Raw genomic sequence first — 21,777 nt, 5'->3', positions numbered from 1 at the left:
AGTAACTGATTTGAATGAAATATTACTAAGTCTTATAATGACTCTTTCACACCTTCCAGATATTTGACATATAGTTTTAATGATACTGTGGCAACCACTGCTTCGTGGTGCGGCACTATTGCTTCAGTGGCTGCTGGACAGTATGCACAAACAATAATTATGTATTCTAGAACTTACTGTACCAACAAACAGGAGCATCAGCAATATATTTCTCTAAAATTTGAATATTTAGGTGTTTGACCACTTTTATAGAGGAGGCTGATGTTTAAGCCTTATTATTTTAATTTTGATGCCTCTGAACTCCCATAGCAGCATGTATTCAGATTGCCTAAATTCTTGATTCAAAGGTTAATAGTACAGACCCACCAATAGGTTTCTTGTCTTCATGCCGAGTTTTGTAGCTGTGTAGATATGGCAGTGTGATCCCTCCACAGAATTTGCAGTTTTCTCAAATCCATAGGTTCTTATAGCTACGTGCTATTCCCCCACCGCGTTTCCCTGATGTTCCTTATGGTCAGATATGACTCTACAGGGTTCTTTGCCTTATACCCAGGCTGTACAAAAGGGTGGGTATCAGTCAGTCATTACCTTTCCAATCAACCAACTAAACACAGATGAATCAAATGTCTTGTTATCTCAACATAATCGCCTGTAGATTAACATGGTTTAATGCTTACAGACCGCTCAGGCCTTTACTGAACTCCATTGTCTATGCTGAATTTGAAGAGGTATTTAGGAATGACTGTGATTCTGGTAGACCTTGTCTCACAGCAGTCAACAAGGCGAAAGGTGTTGATGTGTACAGCGGAGCCCATGTGGAGCCTCTCTACTGCTGTTGTCCGGCCACAATTTGTGAATGCACTCAGCACAATATCACCCCAAATCGGGATGTGCGTTACCCACCCCATTTGAGAATCCCAATTAGCAGGTTGCCATGCCACCACTTTTCTTCTTGAACAACCCCTCTCCCACAAAAACATGCCAAGAACAGGCAATACCACTTGAAAGGAGCCACACTATCAGAGAATCACAGAATGTTAGGGATTGGAAGGGACCTCAAAAGATCGTCTAGTCCAGTCCCCCTGCTGGAGCAGGAACACCTAGATGAGGTTACACAGGAATGTGTCCAGGTGGGTTTTGAATGTCTCTAGAGAAGGAGACTGTATAACCTCCCTGAGCATCCTGTTCCAGTGCTCCGTGACCCTCAACATCACAGAATGTTGGGGATTGGAAGGGACCTCAAAAGATCGTCTAGTCCAGTCCCCCTGCTGGAGCAGGAACACCTAGATGAGTTTACACAGGAATCTGTCCGGGCGGGTTTTGAATGTCTCCAGAGAAGGAGACTCCACAACCTCCCTGGGCAGCCTGTTCCAGTGCTCTGTCACCCTCACTGTGAAGAAGTTTCTTCTCAAATTTAAGTGGAACTTCCTGTGTTTCAGTTTATACCCATTGCCCCTTGTCTTATCATTGGTTGTCACTGATAAGAGCCTGGCTCCATCCTCGTGACGCTCACCTTTTATATATTTATAAACATTAATGAAGTCACCCCTCAGTCTCCTCCTCAGTCTTCCTCTCCTGTGGGTACAGAGAGCACATAAATTTCTTCTTTTAGACTCCACGGGGAATAGAAAAGTTATTTCGTGTCTTTCAAATAGCATTGAGTAAATAATTTGCAATAAAAAAACCCAACCCAGTGATGCGTATAAACTGGACCGAGCACATCCTGTTCCTCGCAGCTGGAACTCGAGGCCTCAAGGCACGGGCCGAGCAAGGCGGCCCTGGGGTGGGGGCGGCCGGCGGGACTGAGCCCCCAAACTGGCCGGAGCTCCCAGGTTTGTGGTGTAGCGACGGACGCGCAGGTTTTCTGACCTCAGCAGCTCAGGCTGGAGTGGCGGTCGCTCAACTCACCCTGCTCGGGGACCGCGGGGCGGCCCAACGCCCGGACCGCCTCCCGCTCGGGGCGGGCGCTGTCCCGGTCACGGAGCAGGCGCACGGCCCGGCCCCGCCACCCGCGACCCCCCGGCAAGGAAAGATGGCGGCGGCGTTGCTTCAGGGGCGGCGTGGCGTCTGCGGCAGGGCCGCGACCTGCTTCTCTGGCATCGGGCGGGTAAGGCGCTCCCTGCTCCCGTGGGGCCGAGGGCAATGGGCCGGCGCCTCGGGGGCTCTCAGTGAGCTCCTCCCCCGGGGCTGCTCAGGCACTCTTGGCCCCTCAGAGGACACTGCGGACGGTCCCCGCAGCCGCGGGGAAAGCCGCCCCGCCGTGGCCGAAGCGGTGTCAAGGGGCGGCTCTGGCTTTACTGGGGTTTGGGAAAAGAGCCAGGACGTGTCTTGAGGGCTGGGGTACCCCAGCACCGGCCCTGTCCGTCCCGGAGCTCTCGCAGCGGTGCGGCCTGTGCTCCCCGGCACCCTCCCGCGCCCAGCGCAGCGTTTCAGTGCAGGCTGTGAAGGCATCGGCATCGCCCTTTCACCCCAATAGCAAAGCTGTTACGTAAGTTTGAGTGCTGCCGTCCAAGCAGTGACACGGCTGACTTGTGCAGGTGCTGCTGGAGGCCGTTCCTAGTGAGTTCTGCCCAGGCACAGCACTGCTTACCAGTGACTGCTCGGGTGCTTCAGAGGGCACTCTGCAGTCCTGAGTTGGAAAGGACCCACAAGGATCATCGAGTCCAACTCCTGTCCCTGCATATGACAACCCCACAGTTCACACCATGTGTCTGAGGGCATTGTGCAGTCTCTTCTTGAACACTGTCAGGCTTGGAGCCGTGACACCTCCCTGGGGAGCCTGTTCCAGTGCTCCAGCACCTTCTGGGTGAAGAACCTTTTCCTAATGTCCAACCCGAACCTGCCCTGGCACATCTTCCTGCCATTCCCTTGGGTTCTGTCATTGATCGCCAAAGAGAAGAGATTGGCACCTGCCTTTCCTCCTTCCCTTGTGAGGAAGCTGTAGCCAAGATGAGGTCTCTCTGAGTCATTTCATGAGTCAGTTGCACTCCCTGGCTGAGGTGGTTTTATTTGTTTGTTCATGTTTTTGTTTGTTTTGGTTTTGGTTTGTTTTTTAAGCTAGTTCCTAGCTTCTTTTTCTATCTGTTTACACTTGAGGCTTAATTTAAAACCTTGACCTTAAATAGTGGAATGATTAAATTGAGGGGATCCTGTCACAGAAGCCCCTTGTGCAAGCTAGTGATGAGACAGTAGCAGTCTCATGAGAAGACTGCTGAATTACACCAAGTTACTGTCTGCTTGATTTCATGACAGTGCTTTATTAGACTTGGTGTGGTCTTACTGCCTGCCTGTGCTGTGGCCTGCTTCCTCATCTTCCTCCCCCAAGCAGGAGGAAGCTGCTTGCATGGTTTCTGTAGTGGTGGGTGAGAGGAGTGGGCTGTGTCAGTCACCAACAGAGTACCCGATCAGGGAGGGTCAGTGCTGCATAGGGTTTATCTCTAGTTACCTACGTATACTGGAGGAAGAAGAAGTGCAAATGCTGTTTTGATTTGCAGTCTCTGCCATGAGCTAAAAGTTCTACAGAGGGAGCCCTTCTCTCTCCCTGCATACCTGAAGAGAATAGGGGACTGCTAAGACAGACATGAAAAAGAATCTTCAAACTCCCCTTTCCTGACATCTTAATAGTATTCTGGTACTCCATGAAAATATGCAAATTCTGTTTTTGTTGGAAGAGTTAAATAAGTATTTTACAGACGTGAAAATTCTGATCTGATCTGTAGAATTTTGTTATTTTGGAAAAAATGTTATGACATTCTTTGGATTTTTAAATTTTATCTGCTTGTGTTCCTTAGAACCACCTTTGGTTTGCTTTTTCCTTTGTGAGAAGCTGTTGCACGTAGCTGAAGAGTCCAAGTTCCAGAAATAATCCCTAAAGTACACATCTAATATAAATGTTGCAGGACTTAATTCACTGCTTTGCTTTTGTGATAATTCTAGCTTTCAACTTTACTTCATTTTGTTCTACGTAGTGCTCACAACTCTTCTTCACTATTACTCTTTGTTTTGTCTTTTCTTTGGAGCATGAGCTCCATTAAATTGACAGTGTAACTCCATGTTTATTGTCTCTGTTTTGCCCTGTGTGACAAATGCAAATGAATTATCACACAGAAAAATTCACATGCATGCTTTCTTAGGCCAGCTTTAAGCTCTGTGAAATCCCCATACCTGTGCATTATAGCTGTGGCATGTAGAGAATATTCAGCTGCCACTAAAAATATTGTCTCTTAATTCTGGTGCTGAAAATGTGAGTTAGTAAATAGAACTATAAATTTTAATATTTTTAGTATTTTAAGATAACTTTTCTTCTTTGTGTCAACCTGTTGAACAACTGCATGTTTTTATTAACAATACTATATGAGAGTAACCAGTCTTCTTTCCTGAAATTAAACTAGCATTTTTTGTGTTCAAAGAAACACATTATGGCTTAAGTAGAAATTAGTATTACAGAAAATAATGCATTCTTCTAATTTTTTCATAAAAACCCAAAAATAATGGAATTTTGTCATACTTAGAAGTGTTTGCATCTTCAGGTTAAGCTAACTTCTGTATTCTGAACAAATTGGGAATTTCTGAATTATTACTGTAATGCTGCTGTCACAAAGAATCAATTCAGTATTTAAGTTAAGGCTTGAGCTAGGTTAGTGTTTTAGAATGCTGGAAATATCCTCTTGGTTTTTTTTGCCGAGACTTTCTTAATGACAAATTCCTTATTGCATTAATGGGATGTTTTCTTACTAAAATGTATCACTTTTGTGATCAGTTAAAAATGCTGAATTTTCTTCTGCCTTCACATGTGTTTTTAAACAAGTGTCAACCATGTGTCTTTTTGCTAGGACCAGTTAATCAAGGGCTAATTTGCTGTAAATGGTATTTCTTCTGGGACAGACACAATGCTGGTAACCAAACCTTGCACAGTTTTGTTTGGGAGATGGCACCGGTTTTCTTGGCAGCTCCAGTAAGAATTAGGACAGGTTTCATGGATTCTGCCCCATTCTCCAGTAAATAAGAATGTTTTGTTGACTACGATAGTAAAGAATCAAAGCCTTGAAGCTACTACTGAAGCTTTTGAGTTTGTAAATATACACACATGTGATCTCAAAATCATGCGTGTTTGTTAGATCTGAACTCCTTATGCATGAAGTACAGTCCATACATGAATCTGAAACCCAAATCCTGCTGAGAGTCTGTAATTATTCGATAATGCTGTTCCACACACTTTTACAAAAGTGACAGATATAAGAATAATTAACTTTCAAAATAAAAAAAATTGGTAGTATATTTTTTCAATAGTTCTCTAGTAGAAATGGAATGTCTAAAAATCATTCAGGTGCTTTACTCATATAGTATTAGCATTTATTTGAAGGTCCGTATGTTTTAGTATATTACAAACTAGTCATTCTTACATTCAGTTTATAATAAGGCAGTTACGGTTGTTACTTCCACTGTCATAAGAAAATCTAGTGTCGCACAACAGTCTTCTCTGTTAACCCCCCCACTCTCCCTGCTAAGGAAAGGGAATAGAAGGAAAAGGGAGAGAGACTTACAAGTTGGAAAGTTAAAAATGCTTTACTAATAATACTAAGAGGCTGGTGTCATGCCATAGGCTGCAGGGCAGGCACCCAGAAGTCCTGGGCTGGATTCAGCAGTAAACTGGAACGGATTCAGGGATGCAAGGCCTGGAACCAGGCCTGGAACCAGGCCTAGGATCACAGGTAGAACGGGAAGGGTGCCCTTCAGATGCTGCCCATGGACAAAGAGAGCGAGACCATTGTGATCTCCCCGTTTTATACTGTGTATGACGTGAATGGCATGGAATAACTAGTTCGTTAGTTTTGGTCACCTGTTCTGTTTGCTCCTCCCTGCAAGTACACCCCTCTCACTTATCTGACATACAAAAATTTATCAGTGACCTTGGCTGCCATAGCAATAAGGATTAACCTGGGCCTTCTCTATATACCATTCCTACCAGCTCCAGAGCAAACATTGCCTGAAAAGCGTGCAGCCAGCTTCAGAAAAATGCAGTTCCTTAGAAGAACTTAGCTGAAAGAAAATTGACAAAAAGAGAATTTGCCTTATTTTGAACAAAACCAAGACAATCCTGTATACAAAACTGAGGAAAATGAACTTTTCTCTCTTTTTCTTTCAGTTTTTCAGCCGTGGCACAAATGTGTTATATGAGGAGAGCAATTTACCACAAGCTGCCTTCTTTGCACCTCTTAAAAAAGTGATGTTGCCGCCAAATACCTTTCAGGGGAAAGTGGCCTTTATAACTGGTGGAGGTACTGGGATTGGCAAAGGAATAACAACAGCTTTGTCCAGTTTAGGTGCCGAGTGTGTTATAGCAAGCCGGTAAATATTAATGAAGACATTTTAGAGCTTTCATTTAGTACTGAACGATGCGTTTTCTTCTTCACAATGGATCTTGTTTTCTTCTTTGTAAAATGGATACATTTATTCTATTTGCTCTATTTCAGTACACTTCTAAATTATAATGTCATATCTAGAAGCTTGCAGATCCATCTGCAAGTATCTAATGGTGTAACCAACATTAGGAAGAAATAAACCAAATTCATTTCCATGAAATGTGGCAGCAAAATAAACAACCAATGATATTTGACATAAATTCAGCTAAAGCCTAAAAGAGAATACAAAATTGAAATGGCCATTCTTGAACATTTTGAATGTATTATTGCAGGTGTTCTTGATACAGATTCGAGTTGCAGTAAAGAATTTAATCCTTTCCTCTTAATTCTTATGACTTTAAAACCAGCCCTGTTTTTCCCTTAATGAAGATGACCTTTATACAGTTCTTTTAAGTAATACTACAGTAAAGACTAGAAAAAAAATCTAATTTTTAATAAAAATAAATATTGTGACATTTATCCAAATAGTGGTTTAGGTATTTGGTTTTAAATGTGAATATGCATGTGCTTTGTAAAATACTAGTAGAGTAGTAGCTGAAACTAAGTTTGATATGATTATGTACTCGGAATGAAAATATATTTAATAGCTTACCATATTTGATTAGCTTAAGAGAGTCTCTTACTGTGGTCACTTCTGAGTTGCTTTGAAGTAGCACTAACCAGAAATTATTTAAAGCTTTCTTTCAGAAAGTTAGTGGCTAAATACAGTTTTTATCTGAAAGCTTACCAAAATCAGCAACAGACGTGCATGCACACACATATTAAATGATACTTTAATGTTTAGCTTATATGCTCAGAAAAACGCTTTGGATTTTCTTAATCTGAGTTGTAATTGCGTTTAATGGAAATTTAGTGACATTGTCTACTTACTTGTAGGAAGCTCGATGTTTTGAAAGGAACAGCAGAAGAAATCTCTTCTAAAACAGGGAATAAGGTAAATTTTTACAGAACTGTGAATGTGTTAGTTATTGTACTTTAAATGGTTATAGGATTTTTATGCATTTGTGTGCTTCTGTGGGCTTGTTTAATTTATGAGTGACATGGTTTTGAAGTCTCACAGCTGCCTTTCCATTATTACATAGGTTCATGCCATCCAGTGTGATGTGAGAGATCCAGTTGCAGTTAAGAATGCTGTTGCTGAACTAATCCAAGTGGCAGGACATCCTGATGTAAGTGTTCTGGTGGAAGGAAAGAACTTCAGTTGTCATTACCGAAAATACTCTGCATAGTATGTATGAAGAAAATGACTGTTGTAGAAAGTTAATGGAATCTAAAGAGACACTAGACAAAAAGTGGTATTACTTCAAGGTAAAGCAAACATTCACAGCTAGACTGGTTACTCTGTTCCTGTGGTTCTTAAAATACAGCCAAATAGACAAAACAAATACAGAAGCCAAGAGACAAAACATTGTTGTCCTTACTCTAAGGATTAACAGTTTATTTGTAAATATTTGGACAATTATGATGGGATTCTTTCAATTAATTAAGTGAATGGAATATTGCCCTTAAATCCTCCTGGAAAGGTGACTTATCTTTGTTGGTACTGAATTAAACCTGTTGCTTATCAACATGTCTCACAAATTAGAATTCTAAGAAATCATAAACATAATCTTTGATCCTTGCATACCTTATTATAGAGTAAATTGAATATTCAGTTCTTCTTGCCTAGTTTTTCTCTTAGTGACAGACATGACACATATCGTTATGACTACTGCAAGCCTGAGTGTTGCTGCCACTGCGCAAGTGAGATCTCAGAGACAGAAGTTAGTGGCAGTATCATATTTCTTCTGTCTTTGTTTTGTTTATTCCATACTTGGGACTGTTGCTGCCAATCATTCTTTTGTCATATGGATTGTTTTGGCAGGCATATATATCTACTTACCTCAAAGATCATATCATGCAGTCCTTAGTTCATTTGTTTTATTGTTGCGTCTTCACAATATTTATGCAGTGATTCAAGTAACCTCCTCAGTATCTTGAGATGTTTGTATTTTATTATTGCTTTTTCTTCAAACTGTAGGGAGACCTTTAAATTATATTTATCATCTGTATGTATAATTTATGGCTGCTGTATTTTATTGGTTTTATATTAATGCAATATATGCTGTCTTCTGTTCTGTTCTTGAAAATTCCAATGTCTTAATTAAGCCTAGAAGTTCTTCAGTATAGACTTTGTTTTATGTGCAAACCTACAGAAATCAAAGTGCCATTCCATAAGTAATGCATCGTTTTATTGTTTCAGCACAATGCTTTATTATTAAATATACAAGATAAATTTTGGTTTAAAAACTGCTTATGTGATGCTTAGCCCCCTTGAAATATATCTAACTGCTTGAAGGGCTAAGCAGATGGTATGTTGAAAGTATCCTCTGCCTAACTATTGTTTGCAGAAAGACAAGAAGTGACGGGTGTCGGGTGTATGTATGTCCATTCCTAAAAAGTTCATTGCAGTTCATGAAATTGTAATACTCTTCTTGTCATGACTGTTGAGACTTGCTGTTGTGCAACAGTCATTTAATGCAGACTTCAGTCATCAGATTGCCTGAACTTCTTTTGCTTTTATTCCTGTGCAACCATTACGTTAAATATCATATGTGACCTTGGAACTTGGTAGAGACAAACTCTTCTGTTAGGATGCACTTGATACACTATGGAAAACAGTAACTTGAGGTGCCCTCTATGTTTACAGTTCCCCAGGAGCAGACTAGTAACTTACAGGCATGTGGAAATACAACTTATTTGCTGTTATTGATACATTTCTGTGCTGCAGATGTTAAAATTTGTCATGGGTTATTTCATCTTACTGAACCTCATTTGACAAACATGTTTTTACTTTTTTACCTGGAAGCTGTCAGATGTTCCTTGTAAATTCTTTGCTTTTCTCTCAGGAAGAGTTGTTTTTAGTTAACTTAGGTTTTTCTTCATGTGTTTCAGGTTGTGGTAAACAATGCAGCTGGAAACTTTATTGCCCCTTCTGAGCGACTTTCTGCTAATGCATGGAAAACAATAACTGATATTGTACTTAATGGTACTGCATTTGTAACTCTGGAGATCGGAAAGGAGCTCATTAAAGCACAAAAAGGTATCTTAAATTTAAGATAAAGGGTAGCTAAGCATTTTGACATAACAGTATTACTTGTTTTCCTTGCCTTACTACTGTAGCCAGTTTTGAGAGTTTGAGAAGAAGAACAGTTTTTAACACTTTACATATTTTCTAGAAACTTTGAGTAAACCTGTACTTAAATATCACAACAGTAGAACTGGCTAGCAATTACTTCATTATAGAATCTACCCAGAGTTTGTAGTAGTTGTAAAACCTTTCTAAAATTTGAAAAATAAGGCTTTAAAACATACGTTGTTATTTCTTTTGAGTCTTATACATCTGTGTTGGTTTAATTAAGCAACTGAATGTGGCATTTCTTTAAGTGAATAGCAAGTCAGGACGTCACTTTGAATTTTCCTCCTACAGTTAAATAAATAAAATTCACAGTTGTGTTATTTGACTTGTAAAACTAGAGAATATTACCTGTCAGATAATTTGGAAAATAAATTAAAAATTGAAGTCAGTATTAGGTTTTATTTTCCCATTGACAATTTTTATTTGTAGATTACCTAGTAGTTTAATGCAATATTTTGGCTTTACCTTTAAAAAATTACAGGTTTTTTATATACTATTTAGCCAAAGATTTACTTAGCCAGATTATTGTCTGTAAAGGAAAGATAATGTATTCTCTTTTATGTTATACTGTAGATTCTATACAAAGAACCGCTTTCATTTTATGTTATCTTCTAGTTATAAATCGAAAATATTTAGCTTATTTTTTGTTCAGAATGATACTGTCGCAAGTAGCATTTAAAAGCAGTGAGGTATGTTATGATTTTCCACGTGCCTGAACCTCTGCATCTTTTCGAGCTACAGTCACCGTGTTGAAATAATCCGTTTGTATTTGCATTGTATTTCTCTAACTCCCAAATTACTTGCATTTCTTCAAAACTCCTCTACAAAAAGTACTCAGTGAGTTTATACTATTTAATAACAGATAAAGTTAATGTTGTTTTGTTAAGTCTATGACAGTTTTGGTTAGTTGTATTTCCCACATACATTTTAGCAGCACATGAAAAAATAATTTCCACAATTCTCTTGATAATACTCTCATGTTAAAAATCCATCCCCAACTCTGACTTACTCTATCATTGTAGCAAACTGTTGTAACAGTTTGCTTTGTGGCCGTCCAGATGCATGCAGTGTCTCCCTATGGTAATATGAAATACGGCTTTAAAAATGTCTGCTGCTGTTGAATGAAAAACTACTTTCCTTCCTTCCACCTTCAGATTCATCAAAATCCAGAAGCCCTTTACCTTTGTATTATCTCTCTTTCTTTACTTCTAAGCTTCCAAAACATGTGAATCTTCTTTGCTATTACTTGCATGCCACCTTTCAAGGGGATTCTGTCTATATGTAAGGCTTTGTATTTAAGGCTTCCTTTAAGGTATGGTTTTGCAAGCTAATTAAGTGTACCTGTTTGTTGTTTCATTCTCCACCTTCATTTTATTTTTGCTGACTTGTTTTTTTTAAGTTTAGGCAGAGACTGTAGTTTCTGAAATGATGGAGATGCAAATATTGTTGGACAGTCTGTGAGGATGCTGTACATCTACTAGTTGCTAGAACACTCGCACATCCTTTAGGTCTGCAGCATGACTTACATTAAACCTAATTTAGGAAATAATAAAAGTGCTCTGCTTTTAGACTTTAAGTTTGTCCTGGTGTTTAAAAGGAACTTGTAATCTGCTGGTGCATTACTTACTTATGCACTGAAGTCTTACAAAGTTTTACAAAGTGAGAGTAATATATCTCTTTACAAGGTGATGTATTTCATTTTATGAATATAGGTGTTAGAAATAAAAATTCTGTATGAACTAAGGTGCACCTTAAACTTCAGAGCTGTAAATGTATCAGTCATTCTTGTTTCTGTAGTAGGTTTACCCAACTTACCTCTATTTAACCTGTATTTTTAAAAATGTACAGTTTAGTTCTGCAAAATTAACAATGTATTGTTAATTAACAACAAACTCTAGATAACTTCAGAGTTGTTCAGTGGTATTTGTCTAGGTTGATTTTTCGTTTCAGTCTCTAGCTGCAGACGACTTCTTTATAAGTGGGGTTCATGGTTTCTGGATGTCTGTGAGCATTTCTGTCAGTCCTTGTTTATGGTCCTTTTTGTGTAACATTACTGCAATTTTTTAACTGAGTCTTTATTGTCACATACATTCTCTCAGTAATGTATATGGTTTTAGAGATATCCCTCGGGTAGCTATTCTAATTAAATTATTTTAAAAATACAGTAAGTAGAGCAGTTATTTTAGTTACTATGGCGTAAGCAGTGAACTGTTGTCCCTTCTCCATTTCCAAGTTACAGTAAGTTCATGCTAGTCATTGATTAGACACTTAGAATTTGCACACTTCTAGAAAAGAAAGATTAAATAAACAGTTGGGGTTTCCATTCTTTTCCATAATGTTTTTTGTAAATCTGTTATATAACTTACAAAAGAAAGTGTTCTTTTTATAATGCAATTTGTTACGATAATAATGGGACAAAGTCATGCAGGTTAACTTTGTCATAAGCTCTACTGCAGAAAAAGCTTCTGAAAATATCTAAAAAACCCACATTTTTTTTCTGCATAGACTTTTAACTTAAGACCTAAACTGTCATTTTAAGATTATGCCAAACCTAGTTATTAATACTGATTTTTATTTTTTTTTTCAGCAAAGATTTGATGAAATTAAGGCAAATTACATTACCTAGTTAGTGATTGCTAGGCTAGAGCAGCTTCTACAAAGAAAGTGCAAGATCTTAGGCTTTCACTCCAGTTAGACTGATTTGCACACCTAAATTCATTTTCAGTAGAAGACTGAGGGTTCAGACCTTTGCAGCCTAATCAAACACCTATTTACACTTACATAGAAAACTTTTAACATTCATGGAAAAGGAGGAACTAAAAGAAAAAGGCTTGAAAGCAAAGCTTCGAAGGCTACATTTTTAAAACATCTTTTTTATGACCCAGAGTGAAATGGCATCTCTAACTCTTGAGCTGCAAACTTCTGCACCACTAAGGGTTGTTTTTTTACCCTAAGTTCCGAGTTTGATCCTCATGGTATTTTTCTGCTTGTTTGGGGTTTTTTGACTGGTTTATTTTTAATGTTTTTGCAACTTCCAGGAGCAGCATTCTTGGCTATTACAACAATTTATGCAGAGACTGGTTCAGGATTTGTCGTGCCTAGTGCCTCTGCCAAAGCTGGTGTAGATGCAATGAGCAAGTGAGTAATATAGTGAAATGTGTGTTTTGCTTTTCACGTCTTTGAAATAGGGTAATTGGTCTATGAAAATTGAGCTAGTTGGTATAGTCCTCCTATTCCATTGTATCATAAGGGAACCTTCCAGCCTCTGGTATTCTAGCAAAGAAAATAGTCTGCTGACAGCTTCTTGCAGAAGGATGTATTATTAATAACTGCTGTTACTGTGATGATTTTTTTCACAAGGACAAGTGGATGATTTTTATGACAAGGACAAGATGGAACTACTTCTTTTGGCAGCAGCAAGTTTTAAAGTTTCAATTACAGAGTTTAGATAATCAGATTCTCTTGCATTCTCATAGGCAAAACAGCACTTCAGACAGTTATTAGTGAAACTGTTCTAGTTTCTTTTGTGTCAGGAAAAGACATGCTTGTATATAGAGTATACTGCTTCACCTATCTAGTGTCATAAATGTGTTTCCTATCTGTATTTCAAATTAAGGTGTGTGCCTGTACTCAGTTCAGAACAATAATGTGATGTATCTGTCCATGCTACTCAGCAAACAGAAGGACTTCTATCATTACTGACTATAGGACAGTCCTTCATAGCAAACAGATCCTCCTCTGCACTTCAGCAGAAGGAATTGAATAGTTTGGCAGCCTTTTAGTGGCTAGAATTCTTTATCCAGGAAAAAATGAAGGGATGAGTGATGGTCTTGATTTCTGCTGCACAGAGCTGTAACTGAAGTGTGTGCTTTTCAGAGACTATATGACCCAGCTGATTCATTCATCGTATTAAATGTACTGAAATACTGCTTATGCAGAAAAAGTGTTTCCACAGAGCAAAATTATTCTGTTGGTCCCGTTTTAGAATGCAATCTCTGTTTTGTGTTACTTCAAAATATCTAATGGGAGAGCTATGTTGAAAATGTTAGAAATGTATACTTATGGCATAGTCTCAATTACCAGGGAAAGATGATGGCCTAACAGTTGTTTGTCAGGGAGTTTAGGTGCCAGAATTGTCTGTATGATTTGTGAGGGAGAAAGATTTGCTCCTTAATGTTGCTTTTTCTGTGATGCATCCATTAAGTCAATACTCCTCTGTTTGCGAATGTGACTTTTTTTCCCCCTTTTTCCTTTTCTGAAATGCTTTAAAGAACAACAGCAACAAAAAACCTTAAGGAGAAATGCATGTTTCAGGAAAATTATAGTATTTACACGTTTGATTCAATTTTAAATATTTTTTTTTCTCAATAGCAGTATTAAAATATTGATGCATTCTGTTAATGAATTTTTAGGTCTCTCGCAGCTGAATGGGGTAGATACGGCATGCGATTCAATGTGATTCAACCAGGTCCAATAAAAACAAAGGTACATAGCATGAAGTGAAACATGGCCTTGAATATGATTTGTAGTACACACTTAACTTTAAGATAGTCTAACCTTTTCTGTAACTGTTAAATTCAAGTGTGGTTTCCTTGGACTGTGCTGGAATATTAAACATACCACATTTCAATAATTCTTTTGTAAAATATAATTTATTGAACTTCTGAATCCTGTCACTGCCTCTCCTGCTTCGCTAAGATAAATGAAACTTTTTTTTACTATTTCACAGAAATGATATATCAAAATATTTAATGGTGATTCTTATCAACTGTATGTACTTAATTTGTGTAGTGAATTGAATTCTTACACTTGGTTGAGTAAAAGTGCCTATTTCTCCCTGAACTCCTAATTTTTATACAAAACATCTTATCAGTTCCAAAATTTCAGAATCTCTTTTAGGTATATGAGAACAGAATCTCACTAGTTTTGTTGAAAATCACAAAACTAGAAAGAGAAAAACTAAGTCAGCAAGGAAGTGTGAAGCTTTGATATGAGTGAAAAAGAGGACTGGAGGGTTTGGAGGAAGTCATCCAGACCAGCTGAAACAGGAAGAAAAAAGAAATCAGTCCCTCAAGAGGAGACAGGAGGAGGATTCATTTCACATTGAATCAAAATACTGCAATTATGAGCAGTAACAGCTAATCATGGTATTGCTGCTACCTGTAAAATGTTTCACAGTTGGTTTTGCTGTTGTTTTGAGGGTATGGGCACAAGGGTTGCCTTTTATTTTTTTTCCTCCTTTTTTCCTCTTGTCAGCATTAGATGCTACACTGGACAACTCAGGTTTACTTTTTTTGACTCTAGAGAAAGATAAGTGGCAGTATCAGAAGGGTCATAAGAACGTTGAAACAATATTACAGGATCAGACCAAAACTCCACTAGGCCTTGTATATGGTGAATTTTGGGGCAAGAGTAGAAGAAAAACATTTAATGGCATTTCTTCTTTATGTCTTCAGCCTCTGGAAGTCTATGGCCCAGGGAGTTTGATACAGTTGGTATCTCTTCATATGTAATTATCGTGATGGAATTTTTTCTCCCATTAGTTTGTCTTGTTCATTTTTGAATCCCTGTAAACTTTTGGCATCCCTGTATCATGTGGCCAGATCACTTTGATGTGTAGATTCGCATAATTTTTGGCAACTGCTTTAAATGTCAATATCGCTACCTGCCATAAATGTTTCTGATTTAAACTAATAGCATATATCCCGCTTGAGGTACTATGTGTCCTTATTAAAGCACGACATTTGTCATACTGGTTCCAAGTTAAAATTTCCCTGAAAGCGTTAAAAAGACAGACTGACTTTACTTAAAACAGTGTATTGCAAAGTCATGTCTTTCTGCCTTAGAGTCTACATCCATGTATTTGATAAAACACTGTTGTAAGTCATCATAGGAAAATGAAAAAGCATACAAGTGCAAAACTGCTAAACTTATTTCAAATGGCATTTAAAAACATGGCAATAGAAGACTTAAATGGCATGAATACAGCCATGAAATTACAGTGTGCATTAACTCTCATAGCTTCAGTAACTTAAAATAAATTATACTAATACATTGCGGATTTTGCCTGAGGAGCTTGTTTCTTTGTGGAGGAGCCAGGAAGGACACAAACCTCATCTGTTTCCCATGCTGTTCTAAGCTATTCAAATACTAGAATTTCCAGTGACTTAGTTGAGTTCTAGCCATTGGTGCAGTTTGATCTAACTTGAATTTTTTCTTCTCCTATGCATAGTTTTTCTGTCCCTTCCCTACTCCTCCTCTGTACTTGTTCCTCTCCCCTCTCCATGCACCAATTTTGAGGGTTGCATATTTCCTCAAATGTTTATCAAGGGTGTTTGGGAAACAAAAATTATTAACCCCTTTCGTTTTTCATAGATAGACGGTGGGTGACTAATCCCAAACATGTTAAATTCCAGCTTAACACCCTCAGTAGATGGATATCGGTATAACAGGGATAAATTCTGGATTTGTGCCCTGCTTCTTTTTCATCCTGCTGACAAAGATGATGTAGAGAGTTTACTCAAAAACGTTAACTTCCATATTGTTTATGTGGAGTCAAATCTCCATTGGATTTTAATTTCTGATAGAGTTAAATCTCTTAATTTTCAGGGTGCTTTTAGCCGCCTGGACCCAACAGGTACATTTGAGAAGATATATATTGAGAGGATTCCCTGTGGCCGCCTGGGAACTGTAGAAGAAATTGCAAATCTTGCTGTCTATTTCTGCAGTGACTATTCAAGTTGGGTTAATGGAGCAGTAAGTTTTAGTTGTTCTTGTCTGTACAATTAACTTGGTGATGGCCGGAGTTTAGCTGGTATTTTTTAAAGCCCTACTTTCAGAAATGAAACAAAAACTCTTACTTTGAAATTTTTTACAAGCATTATTACCCTTTTAGTTGTAATGCAGTTCTTTAAAAAGAGCTCTTAAAAATTTTTAAATTGCATTATTTTGAACATGGGTTTCTCTGATCCAAATCAGTAAAAATTAGTTTCACAGTTCATAACAAGAGAATGCTACAGAAAACTCACTGTTATTAAATACCATACTTATGCTTTTTCTAGGTTATTAGAATGGATGGTGGAGAATACGTTTCTATGGCAGGAGAATTAAATGAGTTGAAGAAGGTATTAAATTCCTTGCTTGCTATTTTACATTCAGAGAAATACTTAGATGTGAAATTATTATATGCAGTTCCAATAAAACTCTCTTTTCTTTTATTAGGTTACCAAAGAGCAGTGGGATGTAATGGAAGCAATGATTAGAAAAACAAAAGGCTCCTGAAGGATGAAACTATATGGTAGAGATTTTTTCAAAAGAACTACTACTTTTTAATGAATATTTAGAAATAACCAGTTGAGAAATAGCCTTCTAAATCTTTTGTATGCTAATTTTAATAAAATTCTTTGAAATTGTGATATTTTGAATGTATATTTTTCCTATCTACAATAGAATCTGTTGCCAACAGCAGACAGCAGTTGTTCACTGAAATTTAGGTTGTCTTATATAGCCATGCTGTGGTCTACAATTAGCTTTTTCCAATATTTCAGAGGATTTTTTTTGTTTCTCAGAAATATGTCTCTCAATATTGTAATTCCAGTAGCATTTCAGGAATCTCATAACTGAATATAATCAACAATCTGAGGAAAAACTAGGAAATTAAGTCCTAATCTTCACACTTCAATAATAAGTCCTAAACTTGCAAAAAACAAAGTTTCAGGTTATCAGCAGGACAACAGAGACTGAGACAGGATGTAATGCCTGTGGTTACTTACAAAATCTTGAAATGCATAACCATCTTGGTCTCATCTTTTGCTGACATTTTCAGTCTGTTAATTATCTTATGCTGAACTTTAAAAGTGGTATTTAAGGACTAGCAGTGCCTTTCTAAGGAGCTTGCTGTTTGTCATGATTAAGTTAATGTTCTTGAAAATGAGAAGCTAAAATCATTTGCTATTGATGTGTGTGTGACTAGAGGAGTCTCTCCATAAAAAATGGTTTACTTAAGACTAGTAAAGGACATCAGTAAATCAGGCCTGAAAGCGTTGAAACCTCATTGGTTGAGATTTACAGAAATCCCTAGCTTTCATGTGCATTCACAGACTGGTACTGAAGAATCTTCAACATGGCATTACCTCTGAATCTAGACAGTTTATCCATCCCAAATAAGCAGGTGATTTTTAAAAAACCCGCAAAAACAACACCTCAAACAAACAATGTTTGTTGGTGTCCTTCTTTCAGTATTATTACATTTTCCAGATTAGGAAGTTGCTGGTTTGTCCTCCCTGCTTCAAGCAATGAAGGAAATTTTTCAAAGAAGTTACCAGGCTCTGACCTTTACAGCCTGAAATCCATGCTGGTTTTATTTAATTGGTTAAGCTGAGTTCCAGAGTGTCTACACATACGGGCGTGGACATATCTGTATGTGCTTTGAAATCTAAGTGATTTAAGAAATATAGAAATATACAGAAATACAAAAGCAATTTGAAAATGCCATCTTTCACGTGCTGACAGCGATCTTGTCACTTTACCCTCACTCCAGGCCATAGTTACATATGCCAGCATCTGACTTTGAAATAATTTGATTGCTTTAATACAAAGCTGAAACAAGCTAATCTATGTTGTGCTGGAAGGGTGGACTATGTTAGTGCACCTTCCACGTGCCAGCATTCTCCTGAGGGTGATGGTCCTATGGGGGACTGAACAGCATTTGTGCCACTGATAATAAAGCAAATGTGTTCATCATGATAGCCTTCCAGTTGCCTCTTGAATGTAATGTAAAAAGTTTTATAGCATCTTGTGTTTTGGTAGGTCCACTGTCAAGATCGAATTCTGACACGTTATCTCTGTCTTTTCCCCAGAAAGTTATTTAATTGAGAAGTTAGGCCCATATATACTGTTCTTTGCTCACTGTCCTTTGCATGTGGTTACATTTTCTCTTAATATTGGACACAGTTGTATATATGGCTTTAACACTTGAAAAAAGATGTTTTTAAAAAGAAATTCAAAGGTATCCTTGTGAGCTGTGATATGATAAAATATTTCTCTGCGGTAGGGTATCCTCTGGAGACGGGCTATCAACAAAAACAAGTTCCCACTGGTTTCTTGCACCCACAGGTATGAATGACGTTTACAATTGGAAAGTTTGTCATGTGGTTCAAGTACTGGACTGAGACTGAAGATAACCATGGCCGGTCTCCAGAGTTTTTACTGACTTTGTGCAGCCTTAAGTTATTTTATTTGTGTTGCATCTGAGCAGCAGGGCAGGTACGCTTTGCAGCATTCACTCAGGAACTGCTCATCTGAAGGAGGGAGACCGGCACAAACCTTAACAGTTACCTTAACAGTAACTTTTACTGATGCCATTACAAGGTGCGTGCACTCTTTTGTCCATTCATTCACTACAAGGCCTCCAAGCTGCTGGATGGCTTGATGTAAAGCAGTTTTCTGAGCAACATCTAAACACGAGAAGCAGACAACTAAGGGTTCATACTCTACTCTGAAAAGGACAAGTAAAAAATAATTACTTTAGTTATTTCAGCCAATCATTATGATGAACAGAGCTGACTTAACTATGTTGTGTCTCAGGAAAAACTGGCAGAAAAAAGGAAGAAAAAAAAAAAAAAAAGGCCCATAACTCTTACCTAGATCAAAGACTGTGCTTTAAAATTTCCTGAAGAAAGTAAATACTGATTTTTATTCGGATAAACTAATAACATTTTGATTTGATGTCTGCAATACTTCTAAGGGCTTTTGGGTCTTTCACAGACATGACATAGAATTAGTGCTTCAAGAACACTGCAAGGTCAGGATATATCAGAAGCATTGAGCATGTGCTTCCAAAGCGGAAAGTAAGCTCAACAGAACAGTCCACATACTGTCTAATATTTAAAAATACGTAAGTGTCACAGAATGCAAGTCCAAGTAAAGTTTTTTCCCCTAGCACTGCTACTACCCTTGACCATAAGCCTATTTATATTTGTAGATCTCCCATGTGAAACCAGAGCGTATCAAATTTCATTATTTGATTTGGTTCAGTCAACAAAGCAGAAAGAAATATAAATAATACTTCCAGTATGACAGTCACGACATATCTGGTCTCGTGGCATAATTCCTGTATCAGATTTAAAGGATGCTTACCTAAAATATCAAAAATACTTCATTGTAATAAGTGGAGGAGAATGCAGTTTTTCCTATCAAATAATAGCAGCAGTGACAAAACAGAGTGAAATTTTAACGAATAAAGCCAGCTTCTGGTTGCTTTAATGTCGATTTTAACAGTCATTAGAATTTATTCTATTTACTTACCACTTTACTTCAAGAAGTGCTTCAAATATTCAAACAGACAGCACTGATTGCCATCTTAAGTTTGAAAAATTAACAAGTTGGGTTCACTAAAGAGGATGCAGGCATAGCATACATCACAGCAACAATGGCTGGTGCTGCACAAAGCATCCACCAGCTATCTCAGTTCTTTTCTGATTACAGTATCTATAGCTAACAAGAGCTCAGACAAGCTCTCTCCCTACCCTAAATTTTCCTGCCTTCTTTAGAACCATTTATGTTTTAGGATTTTGTTCTTTGCCTAAGACAGCCTGAGAACATTCATTGTATGTGATACATCTTTTAAAATCCCAGTGCATTACTATGAATAATTTTAATCTCTTAATGTCAAATCAAAGGTATTCTAAAAATAAGTAATGCAAAACTCTTGCAGAAGCAGGTATGGAAAAGAGGCAAAATATTACTCGTGTCCTCTACTTTCAAAAACTCATATTGCTGTATTGCTTGCCAAGTTGTATGATGTGCAAAAATACTCCTTTCAAAAACTACGATTTTCTACTCGGTATTTTATAATCAAAGCACTTACCTAAACTTGCTCTCAAAGACTCCAAAGTTGATTCTATCACCAGACTGCAAAGACACCGAACTGCCATTGAGTTTTGATCCATTAACGGAGGTACCATACTTGGATGTATCTTTTACTGTTAATACAGGGACCGAGAGAGACTGGCTCTGAAAATAAACATAAATAAGCTATTACAGTTTGCCAGAATTAGAAAAGTTTTATCAGAAACAGCGTCCTACCATTATGCATCAAAGCAGCAGATAAAGATGAAAAAGTCCACAAAATACCATCCTAAATTAACACTTTGGACAATGATGATAGCTATGTGTAAATATTCATCTTATCATTTTGACTGTGATGGACTGAAAAGTATACAGATCTTTAGCCACAGAACTTCCGTGCTCATTACACTCAGTCTTTCTGGAGGCTGTGCAAGGCAATCATTCACTGGCCCAAAGCCTCTGCAGGTGCGATTTAGCAAGGTTCCAAGATTTATCACTGATGCTTTAAACTACTGCTCAGCACTGGCACAGGTGCCCAAGTCACCTTCCCTTACCTCCTCCCACAAGCACTCTCAGTCCTCCACAAGCTGCAGGGCATGGTGCCCTCAGCATGTCTTGAGAAGAGCTTAAACACTGTCGTATTTCCCAAATGGTTCACAAGCCAATGAGAACACTGTCAGCCTGTTTTTATGACATTCTGCCACATAGTTATACACTATTTGCAGTATTAAAATGACAATTAAATTGTATATATTACATTTCAAACTCTATATACAGTTACATAAATGAAATTCCTGATGACTGGCTTCAAAATGTCTGTAAACATTGTAACACAGAAGTGATAGTAAATTACTGCTCGCTAATTCTCCTTGAGACATTTCTATTTTCAATCCCCTAAGCAAATACAGATCTAATGATGCGGAACAAAACACAAAGTAAGCCTGCAGTAAGACAAATGAAGCACCTTCCAGAAACAAGATCTAAAACTTGCCTGTGTAAAGAAATGTAATTGTGTAATTTTCCCAGTATGACTATTTTAATACAAACCCCTAATGAATCTTCATTCTGGGATAAAAGGCCTGCTCAAATGGGAGCTTGGACCACTAGAATTATGCCACTGAATTTCTCGACACAGGCAAGCAACCAGAGGAAAAAAATAAGTCAAGATTAAGAAAAGGCAGGTGACCAATGGTTCTACTCCAGGCATAAAACACCACTGAGAGAGAAATGAGAGCATGCATGGCCATGGAAGACTGAATTATCCACGTAGTCTATTGATAATGCAGTAAAATGCTGGCTACTTACAGGGCTTGTTTCAGGACGACTTAC

At 37.9% G+C, this 21,777-nt stretch overlaps 1 protein-coding gene across 2 annotated transcripts; it reads left to right on the top strand.

The window, feature by feature from the left end:
- Positions 1-1,975: 1,975 nt before the first annotated feature.
- Positions 1,976-19,541, top strand: LOC308037166 (2,4-dienoyl-CoA reductase [(3E)-enoyl-CoA-producing], mitochondrial-like). Of its 2 annotated transcripts, XM_080338720.1 has the most exons (11): positions 1,976-2,107; positions 6,146-6,348; positions 7,299-7,356; positions 7,505-7,591; positions 9,357-9,504; positions 12,639-12,738; positions 14,013-14,085; positions 16,210-16,356; positions 16,662-16,724; positions 16,822-16,897; positions 18,653-19,541. In XM_080338720.1, the coding sequence occupies exons 1-10, from the start codon at positions 2,033-2,035 to the stop codon at positions 16,879-16,881; spliced, it is 1,014 nt and encodes a 337-aa protein (XP_080194846.1). In that variant the 5' UTR covers positions 1,976-2,032; the 3' UTR covers positions 16,882-16,897; positions 18,653-19,541. The 2 variants fall into 2 exon arrangements, with proteins under 2 accessions (XP_080194846.1, XP_080194845.1); XM_080338719.1 differs by lacking the exon at positions 18,653-19,541 and having other exon boundaries at positions 16,822-17,007.
- Positions 19,542-21,777: the final 2,236 nt, after the last annotated feature.

This window comes from Nesoenas mayeri, assembly GCF_963082525.1.
Source record: "Nesoenas mayeri genome assembly, chromosome: 2".
Lineage (NCBI taxonomy): Eukaryota > Metazoa > Chordata > Aves > Columbiformes > Columbidae > Nesoenas > Nesoenas mayeri.
Note: the sequence above shows the minus strand (reverse complement) of the source record. Positions and strands in the feature narration are given on the sequence as shown.